Source organism: Mesoplodon mirus, assembly GCF_964341445.2.
Source record: "Mesoplodon mirus genome assembly, chromosome: 3".
NCBI lineage: Eukaryota > Metazoa > Chordata > Mammalia > Artiodactyla > Ziphiidae > Mesoplodon > Mesoplodon mirus.
Window position 1 is genome coordinate 367,838 of NC_138978.1, and position 17,399 is coordinate 385,236.

General features: G+C 62.0%; 1 protein-coding gene across 1 annotated transcript; it reads right to left on the bottom strand.

The window, feature by feature from the left end:
• Nucleotides 1-829: 829 nt before the first annotated feature.
• On the bottom strand, nucleotides 830-13,289 carry UBE2J2 (ubiquitin conjugating enzyme E2 J2). Its single transcript, XM_082616326.1, has 7 exons — nucleotides 13,137-13,289; nucleotides 9,395-9,525; nucleotides 6,714-6,754; nucleotides 2,695-2,797; nucleotides 2,476-2,614; nucleotides 2,077-2,157; nucleotides 830-1,480 (listed from the first exon to the last, which is right to left on the bottom strand). The coding sequence occupies exons 2-7, from the start codon at nucleotides 9,523-9,525 to the stop codon at nucleotides 1,196-1,198; spliced, it is 780 nt and encodes a 259-aa protein (XP_082472452.1). The 5' UTR covers nucleotides 13,137-13,289; the 3' UTR covers nucleotides 830-1,195.
• Between the last annotated feature and the right edge of the window lie 4,110 nt (nucleotides 13,290-17,399).

Genomic DNA, 17,399 nt, shown 5'->3' on the forward strand with positions numbered 1-17,399 from the left:
GAGGGACTTGTGGTATGCAGACCCCAAGAACACAAAATTTAGGAACAAAGACAAAATGAAAGACTCTTTTTCACAAGAGCGGGTTGAATACACAAGCGGTAAATCAAAGAGCAATTTTAAATAAATTGATCAAAAAACAAAGAACGTCAAAGGTGCACCAACGCCGGGCTGCACGCAGCTTCCCTGCCGGTCTCTGGAGTGAGGTCACAGGGTGTCGCGCGGTGGCGCCCTGACACGGCGCCTTCCAAACACCGTGCAGGGACGTCATTAGCAGAGACGAGAACAGGGAGACGTCGGCGATCCAAGAGGCGCGGGCCCCGGGTCTAAGACGGCGCCCACAGGCGCTGCCCCTGAACCCGGGTGTCCTTCCCGGGCGGCCAGCCTCTAAGAACCGGCCACGGATCCGCTGTGAAAGGGAATGTATGAGCCTGTCTCCAGGGCAAACAAAGAGCTGGACCACGTGTGCGGGACGCCCCACGCGTGCAGAGCCCGTCTGGCAGGTGGGACCCAGGGGCCCGCTGGGGTGTCTCCTCCATCCATTAGCACAGCCAGCGGGAGCCCGCAGGAAGCCATGGGGGTGAGAGAAAGCCAGCAGCGCGACCGCACAGGACGCACAGCTCAGCCCCGGTGACAGCCTATGGTCAGAAAGGAAGCAGATTCTCAACTTCAGAAAAACAGAGCACACGTGCTTTTTCCCAGGAGGAGCCTGCTTCATTCTAAGTGAACACAAAGGCCAAAGCCCAGTCCCCTGACCCACCCACGGCCGCCCTGCCGGGCCCCCGGCACTGCCTGCCGAGTCAGAGCTCCACATAAGAACGCACGCAGAGTGTTGGATAGGCATCGAGTTTTATATTTTTAAGTGACCAAATCTAATAAAATGAAAAACAGGTTACTAAAATAGGTCCAAAAGACAATACAGGAGATAAGCTATAAAACCAAAGCGTGAGGCCCTCTCGTGGACATGAAGCCTCACAGCCCCCGACGGACGCCAGGGCAGAACGGGGGCTGGGAGTCTCGCGTCTCCAAATCCAACTACACACTTTGGTTTTTGTTTTCCTCTTGAAGGTTTTTAAAAAGCTAACCCCAGGAGTCAGGCAGGCCCGCCCAGTGCTCGGCGGCACGTCCAGCCAGCCCACATCGAGCTCGGGCCCAGCGTCCCTCGTTTCCAACCACCTCTGCTGGTCGTGGCGGCGGCTCACTCCTGCGCTATGCTTCTCAGCACGTACTTGACCGTGTAGGCGAAGGCTGCAAACCCAACTATAACAAACAAGTTCGCCAGGGCACCGCCCAGGAGTCCGTGGTGCCGGTTGGCCTGCTGGAGCCCCGCGAGGTGCGGCCCAGCCCCCGGCGCGTGCCCGTTGAGGAGCGGAAGCCCGTTCTGGCCGTGGTGCGTCTCCCCGTCTGGAACCACGTCTGGTAAGGGGAGAGCCTGGGGTCTGCTACTGAGTTCGTCTTGTGCTCTCTGTTTTTGCTTAATTTCCTAAGACAAAAACAGCAAGAAACAAGAGTTGGTTGAAACAAGCCAGCTCCTTCAGGGCTGGGGAGGGGACTGCGGGCTACCACAGAGACACTGCGGGGTCGGCAGGCAATGGCTGCAAGTTTCGCCCTGACAACTACCCTCGGAGGCAGTGCCGCTGCTAATCCTTTTTAACAGACGTGGAGGCCACATGACCTGCCAAAACCGCCAAGCCTACACCTCATGAGCTAGGACTGAGCCAGGTCCGAGCTACTCTGAACCACCAGGGCCCCGACTTCCGTATGGCTCAGCCTCCCATTCATGGCCAGGTTCTCTGCTCCGGCACCAAGACCAGCAAGCATCCCCGCCCCTCACCCCAGGCCCGCCCAGGACCTCGACAGGCCCAGCGGCCTTCCCCTGACCTCTCCCCGTCTCCAACCCACCATCCAACCCCCAGGTCCCGGAGGAGAGGGTCAGGTCTTTGCGCCTAAACACATCCCCCCACTCCCGGTCTGCAGCACAGGGACACACAGGAGCACACGTTCCCTGTGGAAAGTATCGAATCAAAGTGTCCCTGACACGGGGAAAGCAAAACTAATGGCCAACTTTCACTTTCTTACCTCCACAACTTCAGGAAACAATTCACAAAACACTTTGTCTTTTAAATTAAACACTAAACTTTGTGCAGCCAGTTGTCTTTTCTAGGGGAAAAAAAAAGAGAAATATCAGCCCGAAGGCTAATTTCAATTCTTTCACATTCTAAAAACAGACCAACTGACAGTCGAGGGCCGCTGTCTTCACGGTGTGGAAAGGACCCCACAAGCACGCTCCTCATGACAAGCTGTCGTGAGGTCTCCTAAGGCTGTTTACCTTCCTGCATCATCCACTGATGATGCTAGACCTGACCCCTACTTAAAACGGGAGAGAAATGAAAGCCCGATAACAAGGAGTCGCTGTCCTGATGGGGTGCAGCAGCTGTGGAGACCAACCGCACTGCCCCCCTCCCGCCCCCAGCTCACTGTGAAGTCCGAAGTCTCAATGCTGCCCAGGGTGGGGCCCTTCTCCACCATGAAGCTCAGGAGCCCCGTCAGGATGGTGGAGACGGACCAGGCCGGGTTCCACGTGTCTGGGTGGAAATCCGTGATGGAGAGACACAGCCTGAAGAAAGGGACCCAGTCAACGGTGTGCACACTCCTCAGGACCCCAGTCCCACTTCAGAAGCACCCCGGACGCCTTACCTTGTGTTGCACTTAAATCTTCCATTGGGAGTTATCATATAAATACTAGGAGGTTTAAAAGGAAATTCTCTGGGAAAAATTAGTTTTCCATGATAATAGCCACCTGTATGAGAACAGAGAAGGAGCCTTTGTTGAGTCATTGTTCAGAGTGCGACAGGCCCTCACTGCCCTCAGGGTCCCGGCCCGGCCGCCCCCGCCCAGCTAGGTCTCCCCACCCCCTACCCACCAGCCGACCATCCCTGGAACACACACATCTCACTGGGGCTCACAACCACCAACCTGGGGGGGCCCTTACCCCCACTGCCGACTACACGTCCCTCCCCCACCCTCGCATGCCCCCCTCCCCGAGAGCAGAGTATCGGGACAGAACCTGCACAGGCTCCTCACTGGCCCCACGTCCACCCCCGAGAGCGAGAGCGGCAGCTCTTCCGGTCCCCTCACTCCTGCACCACCTGCCTCTCCTCCACCAGACCACACCCAGCAGCAGGCGAACGCGTCACTTCCCCCCCTTAAAAACAGGTAAACAACAAAACTCTGACACCACCACCCCACCCCCGCCAGATGCTCCCTCTCCTTTATGTAAAATTCCTGACCTTGAAGTCACCAGACATCCCCGCTGGGCCACGTGACCCCAACGTGACCCCAACTTAGGCCTCACGACCGTTCCTCAAGGCCCCACCCGAGCCCGGCTCCTTCTGGCGTCCTCCCGGCACCTCCGGACCCTCCCGCACTCCGGACCCGCGTACTGACTGTCCCAGCAACACTGCCCCAGATGGGTCCAAGATGGAATTCCTGCTTCTTCCCTCAAGCAGCAGCTCCATCCTCTTAGCTATTCAGACTAAACTCTGGGGGCCCCTGCTCCCGTATCACACCTACTCCATCAGCAAATCCCAGCAGCCCCCAAAGCTTGGAGTGACCTCACCGGGCCCCCTGCTTCCATCCCTGCCCACCCAGCTCCAGGTCCCACCATCCTGTCCCCACTGGAGGCCTCACCCCCTTGCTCTCAGGGTGGCACCTGGGAGCCTGTTGGAAATGCAGAGCCTTGGGCCCACCCACACCGGCGGGGCAGAACGTGCGTTTCACAGGATTCCCAGAGACGTGTGCGTGTCTGTGCGTGTGTGCGTGTACAGCGAGGCCTGGGCTCGCTGCCCTGTCCTCCCACTGGAGCTCCCAGCTGTCCCCCCAGCCCCGCAGGTCTCCGCTCCGGCGCCCCGCCCCCCGCCGCCTGTAGCGGCCGCAGCATTGCAGCCGCCTGGCGCATCCTCGCTTCCACTCTCCCTGTCGGAGGTGGAGGGGTGACTGGGGCCAGTGTCACCTGCGAGGACAGCTCGGCACACAGACAAGCCCACCAGCAAGGGACTAACTCTAGAAGCGATGCTGGAGCACACCTGCACCCACAAGGACTGAGAAAAGCCAAAATGGAAAAAGCGCAGGAGATGGGAACAGGCACTCGGCCCAGAGAAGACCATGGTGGCGCGGTCGTGACGGGAAGCAGTGGGCTCACACCACAGGGACACTGTCCGTCTCGCTCAGTCGGGGGCGGGGGGTGGGAGGTGGCGACCCCATCTGGCTGATCCAGAGGGGACCCACTGGCACCACCTGCCAGTCCCCGGAGGGAAGGGCTCCAGGAGCGGCCGAGCACAGCGAGGGGCTCAGGCAGAGCCGTGAGCAGGGTCCACGGTGGCGAGGCCTGCAGTGCTCCTCCCACCCAGGCATACTCCCAACCTCAGAGGGTCCGTCCCGGGCCGGGAGGTGCATCCAAGGGCGTGAAAGGCCCCTGGGCCTCTCCTCCGGCTTCATTCCAAGTGTCCGCGGGCACTGAGCCCCGGGACAGACAGACAAAACTGAGAGCACCGGGCCCGGGAGGAGAACCGCGCCTGGAACCCGAGGCACCTCCGCCCCACCCCGCTTTCACAGAAGCTGTGCAGGGCGATCCCTGGGCCCTGCTCCACCCCGGGACCCGCCCGGGCCACACCATCCAGTCCACACAACCACACCGCGAGTCTCAGAACCAGGCACGGTGACTCCCCCGGTTTTATGATTTTAAAAAACTATTTTAGCTATTCTAGGTCCTTCGCCTTTCCATAAGTTTTAGAACCAGTTTTTGAATAAGCCTGTGCTCACCTACAAAAACCTCTGTTAGGGTTTTAATGGGATGCTGTAAAACCTCTAGACACAGATCAACACTCATGTACCACCGGGAAGCCCACCTGAACTGTGAAACTAGTGTCACAGTTTCGGCACCGGCAGAGCCCAGAGCAAGGACCAGGTCAGCGGGCAACTGACACGGAGCCAGACAGACGTGGACATGGGAGGGAAGGGTCAGAACATCCACAAGTCAGAGGAGCAAATGAGGAGGGAGCCAGAGTCCACACATCAGAGCCCACACAGGCCCAGACCCTGAGGCCTGAGAGCCATCCACCAGACGCGGCAATTCTGAGGGTCCCTCCGAGACCCTGATGGGAACAGAGTCAGCAGAGGATGGCACTGCAGACAGCAGAGCCCTGAGCTGAGGAGGGGACAGGCATCAGGAGAGGGCACAACAGCGGGTGCTGAGGGGAAAAGGGGAGGAGGGCAGCGTGTGGGGGGGGTGCAGTGGAGGAGGGGGGGAGCAGAAAAAGCTTTGGTCTCCGAAGGAAAGCTTTACAAGGAGGATGAGGATTTTCCCAGCCCGAAGACCGGGAACAGCAGGGACACACAGGAGAACAGATGAGGCAAATGAAAGCAAGAGTGACAGGGTCGGGTCTGGAAGAGGAGAGCCTTTCACCCAGGTCAGAGGGGCTGGGTGGACGGGGGTCTCCTGCAGTCCCAGCCACCACACCGCTCGCTCGGGGCTGCCCTCTCCTCTCCCTGCCCGGGTGTCAGCCTCACTTATGCCACCAACAGTTCTGGCTGGTCCCAGGGGCAGTGTGGGGGGGGGGGGCTCATCACACAATTAGTAAGCAAGTGTTCACTACTGTATGTTAAACACTAAAACCACAAAGAATAAGAAAACTTTAAAACCAGGCAGAATCCTACTTGCAAGAGAACACTGCTCGTTCTCGGGATCTATCCAAGTTCGCTAAAAACGTATTGTATGTTTCATTAAGTGTTTTAACATGAGCTGTGCAAGCTGTTCTGCAGCCTGTCTTCCGCCCTTTCTCCTGGAACTGCACGCAAGGCCATCGCCAAGCCCGTTACCCTGTGGTCATGACACGCCCACCCTATAGATACGCTTCTGCACACTGTTTCCCTAGGGTAGGTCATCCCCCAACAGGGATTCCTGGGCCACAAGAGTCCCACAAGGCTAGTGACTTGTCTGCCCAACTACCCACAACACTCCTGGGCGTCCAGAGCACCCACACTGCCTCCCCAGCAGCACGGGTCCTCTAGTGGAATCGAATGCACAAGCCCACAGTAGGAAGACACAAGTGTGCTGCTCCGGCCACCCGAAATCAGGACCCAGGGACTAGAGTGCCCACTTGGCCACGGCTCTGCCCCAGGCTCCACCACCCAGAGGCTGGCGCCAGGCTCCCCTCGGGCCCCTGGAGGCTCACTGATGGACAGCTCCGAGATCTGTCTGCAAACACCAGAGGATGCTGGGTAGCATCACCTGACCACGGCAGGCCCTGCAGCCCCCTACACCTCAGGGTCCTACCCGCACAGGGGGCCGCCCCTCAGCTCAGAGGACTCAGCACAGAGTGAGCACCCAGGGTATGACCTTTCTTTCCTTCAACAATACACGTCGGTCTTACTTTTCCCCCGTCTGTTCTCTCAGCTCTGATCCCACTGACGTCAGAGGCTGGGTAAATTCGACACTCACAGCAGCCCCTGAAGACGGAGGCGCGTGGGCAAAAGCTGAGCAAAAACCCCTGTACGACCTGCAGGAAACCAGAAGGGGCTCCGCACGCGTGCGGTCTACCTCACACACATCCAAACCAGGAACGGTGGTATTTACAAAGAGAAGGTGTTTCTCAGGCGAGGGCGGTTCTGAACACACACGCCGCCACCTGTTCCTCTAACTCAGGGCAAAGACTTACCTTCGTAGGGAGTCATCTCAGGGCCGCGGACCACATAGCGCCTGAGGAGGGAAGAGAATGAGTTGGCTTCGGGGACGGCAAATCCTCCAAAACCCGAGTCACTGCAAGGCCGGGGTTTTCAGTGCCCACCCGAAACCAGACGTTCACAGACGCTCAGCAGGTGAGCTGAAGGATGAACCCGACCAGCTCCCCAGCTCCCAGCTCCGCAGTTTCTCCAGCTGCTGGCATGTTAGCCGCTCTGTAACGGGATCAGAGAGGCTGCGTCTCCCAAGTTTTCCAAGGAGTACTTTTGTATCCGCAACACAATATGCAAAAAGCTAATCCTCTCTAACCGTTAACGTCAACTGACGATTTAAAAATTAACTTCACAATTTATTCTTGAGACGTACCTGAAATCTGGTATTTTTCAGCATGCCCAAATATCACGCAGTAGCTAACCCGGGAACAGCTGGAGACACGCAGAGGCTGGGTCCCCGGCCCTGACGTCCTGGAAGAACCAGACTCGACCTCAGAGCAGCTGCCCTCCAGCAAGAGGGACAGGGACAGCCCGTGATTGTCACCAAAGTCCTCACGCAGGGAGCCTCAGACCAGGAGCACCAGCCGCCATGGACTCTGCTCTCCATGCAAATAAACGAGGCTTCATCTCTACGTCAAGAAGCATTTGAGGGCTTCCCTGGTGGCGCAGTGGTTGAGAGTCCGCCTGCCGATGCAGGGGACACAGGTTCGTGCCCCGGTCCGGGAAGATCCCACGTGCCGCAGAGCGGCTGGGCCCGTGAGCCATGGCCGCTGGGCCTGCACGTCCGGAGCCTGTGCTCCGCAACGGGAGAGGCCACAACAGTGAGAGGCCCGCGTACCGCAAAAAAAAAAAAAAAAAAAAAAAGAAAGAAAGAGGCATTTGAGCTTATGACTTTTTTTTTTTTTGGCCGCACCTCTCGGCTACTGGGATCTTAGTTCCCCGATGAAGGACTGAACCCGGGCCCTCGGCAGTGAGAGTGCAGAGCCCTAACCACTGGACCGCCAGGGAAGTCCCTGAGCTAATGAATCTTCAAAGAAGACAGAAAAGCACAAAGAAGAAAGTAGACCTAACCAAAAATACCACACCAGACACACCGAGCACAGCTCAGTAGCCGCCCCTTCAGGCACTGCTTCCCACCAGGACACTGCGACAACCCCTACCCCCTGCTGCCTGCTGACATCGGACTCAAAAAATGCTGTCGTCCTATGTCAGCAGACCAGGAACACACCAAGGAACGTGGCCTTCATTTGTAACTGCTCCCAATTCCTGTGCCCAATCTGAGGACACCGGGAAGGGCCGGTGAGCAGGGCTCTGAGCGCGCCCAGCAGCCCTGGGCAGCAGAGCAAGGAAGGCTTGGAGGACAGGCCTCTTCCAAAAACCGCGCTCTTCTCCCAGCTGAAGCGACAGACACCCGCAGCTGAGCAGAAGAGGCCACGCAGCAGGCCTGACCCTGCTGTCCTCAGCCAGCGTCCGGGAGCTGGATTCCAAGGGGTTCTCATCACCCCAATGCATCTCAACTATGTGTGCACAAAACATGGTTAATGCTGAAGGGAAGCCTGCTGTCCTGCTGGGAGTCTGGAATACTGGCGGGCACCAGGCAGAGGTGCCCGTGACCCACCCCACTGAAATCCCTGATGCTCAGTCCCGAAAGGGCTTCCCTGGTGGATGCACCTCACGTGGCTTGTCACAGCTGGCCGCAGGGGAGGGGAAGCTTGTGTCTGGTCTCCAATGGACTCTGCCCTGCACCTCTTCCTTTGCAGCAGGTCCTCCTAACGAATGATGGAGCGTAGGACCCGACTCGACTCACGTGCAGGAGGGGCCCACACGATGAGGATGGTCCCCTAGACTGCCATGGAACCCATCTGTCCACGTGCCAACTACGTCCTGGGGGCCACGCTTGGTTTTTGCCGTCTGGGGGCAGGGAGAGCTCTGCTGCGACACTGATGCCTCCCCCACATGCCAAGGCCAGCCTCCCCCTGAGACCCTCCACCCCACCTGCCAGCGCTGGCCCTTCTCTGCAAGCCACGGGAGGAACGTAGACCCAGAATCCTCGAACACCTGTCCAACTTGGAAAATACTTTTTAACTCAGATCTCTTCTCTGGATTTTAAAAAAAATTTGAAGTATTTGTTAAGAACAAAACATAACAAGGAGAAAACGCTCCTTAATATCTCAGCCCTACACTTTGTGTCTCACAAAATCACCAGCAAACCCGGTAGGAGCAGCTCTTCTACGACACGGCGACAGTCACCATGAAACGCACATTCACAAGACACAAAGGTGGAGCATCAGGACCCGTCCCCCCGTCACCAACCCGCCCAAGTAAGACAGGGCGCCTCACAGCACCAAGAAGCAAAGAGCAGAGAAGGAGAGTCTAAACGCGTAGCTTCTCCAGCAGCCGTGAGACCTGCAGCCCCAAAGCCTCCCCCAGGAGGGACCTTCTCTCTGGCCCCAGCGGGCAGGGGTCAAGGACAGCCCACCACACCCCCAGCCGCCGCCCATCGTGAAGACAACCGGACAGCGCCCACAGGCCTCACAGTCCACTCACACCTGCCAAGGGTACAGGAGCCCCTTCCCTGCGCCGAGATGGCCCATCCGGCCCACACAGCCCAGCCAGAGAAGCCGCGTGACAGGTGGTGTGGGCGAAGGAGAACGCAGAGCCTTACCACTCGAGGATGTTGGAAGGGAGGGGCTCGGCACAGATGTAAGGCACGGGGTCTTTCTTAATCCGGAGATAGTCCTGCTTCAGGCGCTGGGTCGCGGTTGTGGGTGCTCTCTTAGCGCTGTTGCTGCTCATCTGTGGAAGACAAAGGTCCATGCTGACGAGGACAGAGGTGTCCCCTGCCGCCCCCCCTACAGGCGGCCTCCGCCACCCAGAGTCGAGGCCCATGGGCCGCGCTGACTTGCCTGAGCCCTCAGACACCCGCGGGCCTTGCGGAGTCCCCTTTCCTGTCTGCCCGCTAGGAGCTTTGCTGACACGACGTCGTCAGACAGAAACGTTAGGAAAAACCCTGCAGCCACGCTCCTGTTTTCAAAGAACCTCCACGGGGAGAAAGAGCTCTAACTGCAAGGGTCGCGGGAGGAGGCCCTGACCGCCTGCCCCGTGAGCATCTCCCCAGCGCCGTGCTGCGCGGGGCCACTCCCCCGCCGCGGCCCACTGAAGCCCGTTGTTAACCATTCTCCAGCACACCTACCCCTGGTCATAGGTGGGTGGGAGGAACCAAGAAGCGGAGGAAGAGCCTCTTTCTGGGGCTCGAGGAGAGATGGGGACCCCAGAGAGACTCAGGAGGCGGCAGCCGGACAGGCAGAGATAAGGAAGCGTGTGTGTCCAGGACACAGCACTGGGTCACCGCGGCAGGAGGCCAACCAGGGATGCGAGGCCAGGCCATCAAGCGGTGCCCACAAAGATTTTAGGCCTGAACCTTAAGGCGCATCAGATCTTCTGTTAGAAAGGTCACTCTGGTGGCCCAGCAGAGGATGGATGGGACAGCATGGGACAGACAGGATGGCACAGGACAGCACTGAAGGCTGGGGACGGGGAGGGAGGGAGCGGGCATCATTCAAGGCAACAGACCTGGCCTGCTCAGGGGACCCTGGGACACCCCAGCTCTGCCCCAGGGGACGCAGAAGACAGGGCTCCCCACGCTCACGGGCACCAGCACGGCTCCAGCTCGATCCACTTAACGTACTAGAACTTCTCACAATGTAAGGTGCAAAAGCAAAAAAGTTCTACTGCTAAAAATAAAGCATGAAAGCCACTGGTGTAAAACACGGTGGAGACAAAGAACACACCAGGGTGTGCAGCTCAGGATGGAAAGGAGTGTCCAGGCTAGAGAAGAGGCCAACTGGACGGGGGGGGGGGGGGCAGTGAGGGAGGAGTCACTTTGCCCTCGTTCCCAACCTGTCCTGCCGCAGCACCAGATCTCCACCTGGAGCCACTCCCCGCACCGGGCGGCCCCGCCTCACCTCAGCCCGGGACCTCTGCAGGCTCCTTCCCTCCCGTCAGTCAGTCTCTGCCCACGTCGCCGCACCAGAGGCCATGGACTCCTGCCCAGTGGGATCCTCCTCAGAGTACCCTCCCCACAGACGACGACCAGGGCTCGCTGTCTCACTTTGCACCCCCGGGGGGCCCCTAAACCTCGGATCCCCATTCGCCCCCACTCTCCCCAGAGCCACCACACACCCCTGATGCAGGGCCCGCTGCTCTGCCCGTCAGAGACCTCGAGACTTCCGCCCAGCCTCCCGGCTCGCAGTCTCCCTCCATCATTTCAGTCCATCGTGTTCGCTGAAGTCGGATGACCCTGCTCGGCGCCCAGTTCCGATCGCAAGCCTTCGGGAGGCACCCAGAACTAAGCAAGTAAACGTCAACACCTCGGCCACCTGCCAAGTGCTCTCAGGAGCAGCCCCAGACCGCCCTCTAGTGCCCGACTCCCAGGACCCCTGACACGGCCTGAGCCGACCCCGTCCTCATCCCAACCACACGGCAACTTCCCGCTCCAGCCTCTACTGGCAGACAACTCGCCGAGGCCCTGGTCAAGTGCCTCCACGCCACCCAGCTCCGCTCCGCACAGGTGACCGCCAGGCCCCAGCAGACGCCACTGGCTGGTGTGCCCCGCAGGTGGCTAGACCAGCCTGGGGGGAGCGCTCCCTCCGCAGCACCGCCCCAAAGGCCGGAGAAGCCAAGGGGACCAGGGCGACGTGTAGTGACAAACACAGCGACAGTCCAAAAGCAGGGCCACCACCCAGGACTCGCTTCCTTTAACTGCTCGCCGTAAAGTTAACTCTGCCGACGCAAACCGGCTCACTGGGTAATTCAGATGCAGCCGTGCGGGCCTCAGTCAAGCGGCCAGCTGGGTGCTTCACAGAGGGTAGCGCACGGCCACAGAAGATAAATAAAACAGATCCTGCCCGGCTGGGCACAGATGAACTGTTCTCTCGCTTTTGCTTTCAAAGCCGACGTACAATCCAGCTACCGGGTCCCCCAAAGGACAGGGCTCCCTCTGCGCAGCACCCTCAGGCCCCTCCGGGTGCCTTCCGGTGCGCCGGCCTCTCCCGATCTGCCCGTGCGCACAGACCAGGCGCCTCCACAGGCCATGAAGCTCTCCTCAAGGGCCCTTCAGGCCACGTCCCCACGGAGAGAGCACGTAAGGTGTGTCACACTGAAGGAAACAGGGCGCAGACGTTCAAAAACAGAACAGAACAAGAAACAGGGCCCGCGCACAAAACTGCAGGGCAGAGAAGCTGAAAGCGGGCAGCCTGAGCCGACGTCTCGGGCACAAGTCCCTCCGGGACCGCGGGGACAGACGTGCCGCCCGCCCCTTTCTCCCGCTCGGCGGCCGAGTGCTCCGGTGACTGTGCGGCACGAGACCTTGGCCTGACCCGCCAGAGAGCACGTGACACACCCGTGCCCGGGACTCGCACGGAAGTCTCTCCCTTCACCAGCAGGATTGCTTCACAGGCTGGACGGAGGCCCGGGGCTGATGGGGGCCGCCCCGCCGCCACTCCCGCACCTGCGCGGCCAAAGTGTGCGGATGACTGAGCGCCAGTTCTAGGTGCCGAGATCCAACGGTGCCTGCAGACACGCGGGACCTTTCCATCAAGCGAGACCCTTAAGTTCCTATCCGCGAAAACGAGCCTACACCGAGGGCCCCTCACCTCCAAAGAACAGAGCCCCGACCACCGCCCTCACTAGCTCCGCTCGCCGCCCCCTCCACCGGCTGGGGCCTGACCTCTCTAAGTGTTTCAAGCCTGGGCCCGCGTGCGGTCGGGAATGGATGGGAACTAAACATAGACCAACTAAGTGGTGCTAACTGGAAAAGGGGCGAGACGTTTACACCTGGCCAGACGGGAGAGCGGGCGCGCACAGGCGAGGAGCCGGCCCAGGGCCCACTCCGGCCGCCCGGCGTGGAGCTTCCCACTCTGACCGCCCGGATTTTCTCTCAGTTACCACCCCAAGGGCGTCAACCAAGCACGCTCACTGCTGGGGGGAGGTAAGGGGAGGTCTGCGGTCCTAACTGCTCGGGGATGAAGCGGCGGAGGGCTGGACGGCAGTCACCCCATCCCAACACGGATTCCCAGGACAGTTTACGAACCAAGCTCTACGCCGGCCCGTCCTGACGGCGGCCGCAAGTGTGCCACTAACGGGAGGCCTTTCCATGGGACGCCAACCGTGTAACCACCCGAATCCCCAAACTGGCCGGAGGGACGAGCCGGCCCGGAGCCCCGGGCGCCCCGCCGTAACCGAAATCGAGTTCCGCGCACGGAAGCTCTAGGCCGGGCCCCGCGAGCGCGGACGGGGCGGCGATGGGCCGTGCGGAGGCCCCGCGCCCCCCGCCCGCCGCTCGGGCCGGCTCCGGCGGGGCGGACGCGCGGCCGAGGCCCCGGCACAGGCCCGCGGCGCGTGCTCACCTCTCCCCGCCGCCGCGCTCAGGCTCGCCGTGCTCGAGGCCAGAGCAGGGAGCGAGAGAGTGGGGCCCGCGCCGCAGAGCTGCACCGCGCCGGGACCGAGCCCACCCCAACCGCCGCCTCTGCTGCCGCTGCCGCCGCCTCCGCCTCTGCTTCCAAGATGGCCGCTCGAGGGGCGGGGCTATCCCCGCTTCCGGTTCCGGGGCGCGATTAGCCGGGGGGCGACCGCTCTAGGTGGCCGGGCGGATGTCCCTTGCGTCTCGCTGCCTCCACCCGCCCCAGGAAGCGGAAACAGTCGGCGCATGGGCAGTGGCTTGCAGCCTCGAGGGGCGGGGGCGGGGGCGGAGCCCTTCTGCATGTCTGGTCGGCCAGCGGCGGCCCTCAGGTTGATTCTTCGGCCGCAACGCTGTCCGGCTGGCGGCCCCGGGGAGAGTCAGTGGCCGCAGCGGACCGGGGCCCCCCACCGAGCACGTTCCCCTCCTCACGACCCCCGGCCTTCCGCGGGAAGACTCTGTTAGAGGGTGACCCCCGCGGTGCCGGCGTGAGCCCCGCCCGACTTCTCTGGGACGCCGACCCTCCCACCGGCCCCCTTTCAAAGGATCGGCCCAGTGCGGACTGGGGGGCCCAGTTCTTGTGCCCATTTAACAGGAGAGCGCGGGAGGCACTCTGCGTCCCCGGGCCTCAGTGACCGGACCACCCGGGGCCCTGAGAATCGAGTCCTGGGTGGCCTTGAGTGGCCGCGGTATCGAGTGGGACCCGGAGCCCTGCCAGAACCTGTGCCAGGTGGGGTCCGCCGTGGGAAGCCTGCCCAGCGCCTGCCCATGGAGAGAGCTGTCCTCATAAAAAGTGTTGCACTGTTTCCCGACCGAATTTTCCACCCAGCCCATGAATAGGGTTATTATGCACCGTGGACGCCGCACTGAGGCTGGCTTTCCGCTCCCACGGTCCCCTCCCTGGTGGCCAGGGAAGGCCCCGGGGAGCAGAGGGTGCTGCCACTGGGACAGCATCGAGACAGCCCTGACCACGGGGCCTGGAGGTGACCTCACATCTGCCTTGGGGAACGCTGCGGGGCACGTGAGGATGGCACGCAGGTGGGGTTCTGGAAAAGGGAGGGCTGGGCAGCTGGGCAGGCCGACATACTACCTTCCTGGTGAGTGGGGCTGGGGTTGCCCACACAGGCTGTGCCAGTGCCGGCTCGGCTGTGAGGCTGGCGGTGGTCATCAGCCAGGACCCATCCAGAGGGGCCGTCGCTGGGCAGAGCACAGGGCTCCGTGCAGCAGAGCTGCGGTTCAAACCCCGAGTTCTCACCCCTGACCACGACCCTGACTGCCTTTCGGAATAGACCACCGGTCAACGGGGTAACTGACCACGTGGCGAGTGACGGTGGACTCCAAGCACTGGCGGGTTTAGCCATGGCCACTGGCAGAGGGCGGGCGGGGGGCCGCGCTCACCCCCGAGTCTGACCCACCCAGGGCACCTCCGGCAGGATCTGAGCGGCCACTGCAGGGCTAGCCCCAGGCCCGGGGCAGAAGCAGGAGGAGTGCCCGTCGTCCCTCAGCCCAGCACCAGGCGAGTCGGCCCGTGGGAAGACAGCCTGCTACGTCTCTGGCCCCCAGTGTCCCCCGGCGCTGGCCCGCCCTCCTCCTGGGGAGGCTGGCAGTCCCCAGGCCCCACCTCCTGCTGCCGCGCTCAGGAAGTAGCTCAGCCTGCCGTTCACTCCCCTGCCTTCCCCCCGACCCGGGCTCCACCATCCCCACACAGGGTGGGCCCAGCTGTTTTTAGCTCACGGAGAGTTCTACAAGGGAGGCCACCCTGAGGCGCCAGAGTGTTTCAAACGCAGGTGTGGGGCAGACCCACGGCCGGACCCTGAGCCCCACACGGGCAGCGTCACACACTCTGCCCACCGCAGCCGGCCGGAGACCCCTCTGTGGTGGCAGGAGCCCCTGCCTGCCACTGCGGTCAATGCCTGGGGGATGGAGAGTTTCTGCAGTTGCACCGAGGAGGCCCCTTACCCTCTGGCGGGCACGGACTCCAGATAGTCCAGCTCCAGGGCGGGGAGGATGCCCCCACCTGCCCACCCCCCCAGGAATCCCGCACACACGCGCAGAGCCCGTGGGCTCAGACTTCACGTCTGTTGCACTGGAATTCCCCCAGGGCCAACTCTGAGCTGTCCCTGAGGGTGGGGATGCCCACAGGCGTGAAAGGAGCCCAGGCACCCGCAGTCTGCAGGGCAACCCCGGCCTGCAAGGGGATGCCTTGGCGCCTCTAGGCCCAGCCTCGGTGAAGGCCACCACTTGAAGGCCCACTGGGGCCGTGCTCAGCAGGCTAGGGCCAGCCGTCCTTCTGGGGAGAGGGCGGGGGCCGGGGGCCCTCCGCCAGTCCCTTCTCTAATCCTTTCCACATACATCCATCAAGGAGGGGCCACGTGGGCCCATGTTGTGCCGGGAGCTGGGGAAGCCCTGTCCTGCCCCAGCCACCACCTCCTGCTCCTCCGGGGACCGGAGGGCCCTGGTGAGGCAGGTGAGGGGACGGGCCCAGAAGGGAGGCGCGGGCTACTGGCCTCGCTGCCACTGGACGCAGTCTCTGTGTCTCTGCCCTCCCAAAGGCAGGCTCTGGGGTGGCCTCCTCAGGAGGAGGAAGGAGGGGCTCTGACACTGGCCCAGTGACATCAGTTGGTCTCACCTCTGAGCCTCGAGGAAACTCAGTCCCACTTTGTACTTGAGGAAACGGGCTCAGAGAGGTTGAGTAACTTGGGCAACGTCATACAGCCGATGAGTGACAAGCTGCGATTCGCACCCATGCCCACATGAGTCCAGGGCCAGCTCCTCCAAGCGTGGCTTCCCTCTCCCAGAGGTCCCCTGTGGCCATCTGCCTCCTTCCAAAGCCACGAGGCTGGTAACCACACGCCTCCTCAGAGCCAAGGCCCCACCAGAAGGGCCTGGTGGAGGTGGGGGCTTCCTCCCTCATCTCAGCCCGGGTCCTCAGCACTGATTTGGGGTGGGGTGTCGGGAACCCAGAGCCTGTGTCGCGAGGGGCAGAGGGCCTGAGCCGGCCCCTCAAGCCTGGGACCAGGTCACTTGGGATGACGAGGCCTCTGGGTCATCCTAGAGCCATGTTGGATCCCCCAGCGTGTCACCCTGGGGCTGTGCTGCCTTCAGCACACTGGCTGGCCTCATGCAACCACACTGAGGCCGAGGGTTTCAGCATCCGAGATGGTGTGTCCCTAGGGTGTGGCGCCATCTTCTTGGGTGGTGCGTGGTCTTAGTATCTCCTGGGAGGCTGAGCTGTGGGCGCCATCTCCCACCTGGGCCCCAGCTCCTTCCCACAGTCCACGCCTGTCCCAGGGCAGCCAGCCCTGGCAGACCCCTGTGTGGTGGGAATGGAGGCCCCTGCCCAGCGACCCTTGGCCACAAACACCTGTGGTCAGAGGCCTGGCAGGTGGGGGTGAGCAGGCATCCTTGCAGGCCAGGCTGGAGGAGAGTGGACAGGGGAGGGGCATGCAGGGTCTGCTGCAGCGGGGTCCCTCCTCGCCCTCCAGAAACCTCAGGCCCCTTACCCCAGCCAGGACCAGGGTCCCAGGCTTGGCTCCAGGAACCGGGGCAGGAAAGCTTCCCCCGGGGAAAGACGCCGGTGCCTGCAGCCAAAGGCTTCCCCTTCCGGGACCAGAGCAGGTGTGACTGCCCCCAGCCGGGTCCCTCCCCACCGCCACGCCCCACGCCCCACGCCCAGCCTGTTGTAAATAGGAGGCTGCCTGGCCAGCGTCGGGCCACGGCCTGCTCTGTCCCCCGCTAGAACCGCCACTGTCGCCACTGTCGCAGCCACAGCACGGGAGGCTGGGGACACCCACACAGGGAGGCTCCAGCCTGGAGGCCCCAGGGGCGCCCGAGGTGGCCCATGGCCGGGGCAGTTGGGGCAGGCCATCTCTCGGGGTCTCCCCTGCCTGAAGTGGAGGGGCCACGTCCCACATGAGAGGGCAGGGGCTCCTGTCCACACCTTCATCACGCCACCCCACTGACAGAGGGCTTGCTGTGTGTGAGAGGAGTGTGTGTCCGTGCACGTGTGTGTGCGAATGTGCCGCACGAAGGGGCCATGCACCCCCGTTCCTGCCGCGGCGGAGGCGTCGGGGACCTGCAGTGCCCACACTCGCCCCAGCGCATCCGCCCTAGTGGCGGGACCCCGCCCCCCCGTCTCAGGAAGCCCTGGAGGTGCCTGAGTCTCCAGAGCCACCCTCCTCCTGCCCCGCCAGCTCCAGCTGGGGTGGGAGGC

Bases quoted from the DNA above. Each gene is read 5' to 3' on its own strand.
- UBE2J2 (XM_082616326.1), bottom strand. From the start codon at position 9,525: ATGAGCAGCAACAGCGCTAAGAGAGCACCCACAACCGCGACCCAGCGC. The intron at 2,158-2,475 runs GTGAGCTGGGGG...TTTTTCCCCTAG, and splicing joins TTGAGACTTCGGACTTCACA to AAAAGACAACTGGCTGCACA. The intron at 1,481-2,076 runs GTAAGAAAGTGA...TTTTTGTCTTAG, and splicing joins TGTTTCCTGAAGTTGTGGAG to GAAATTAAGCAAAAACAGAG.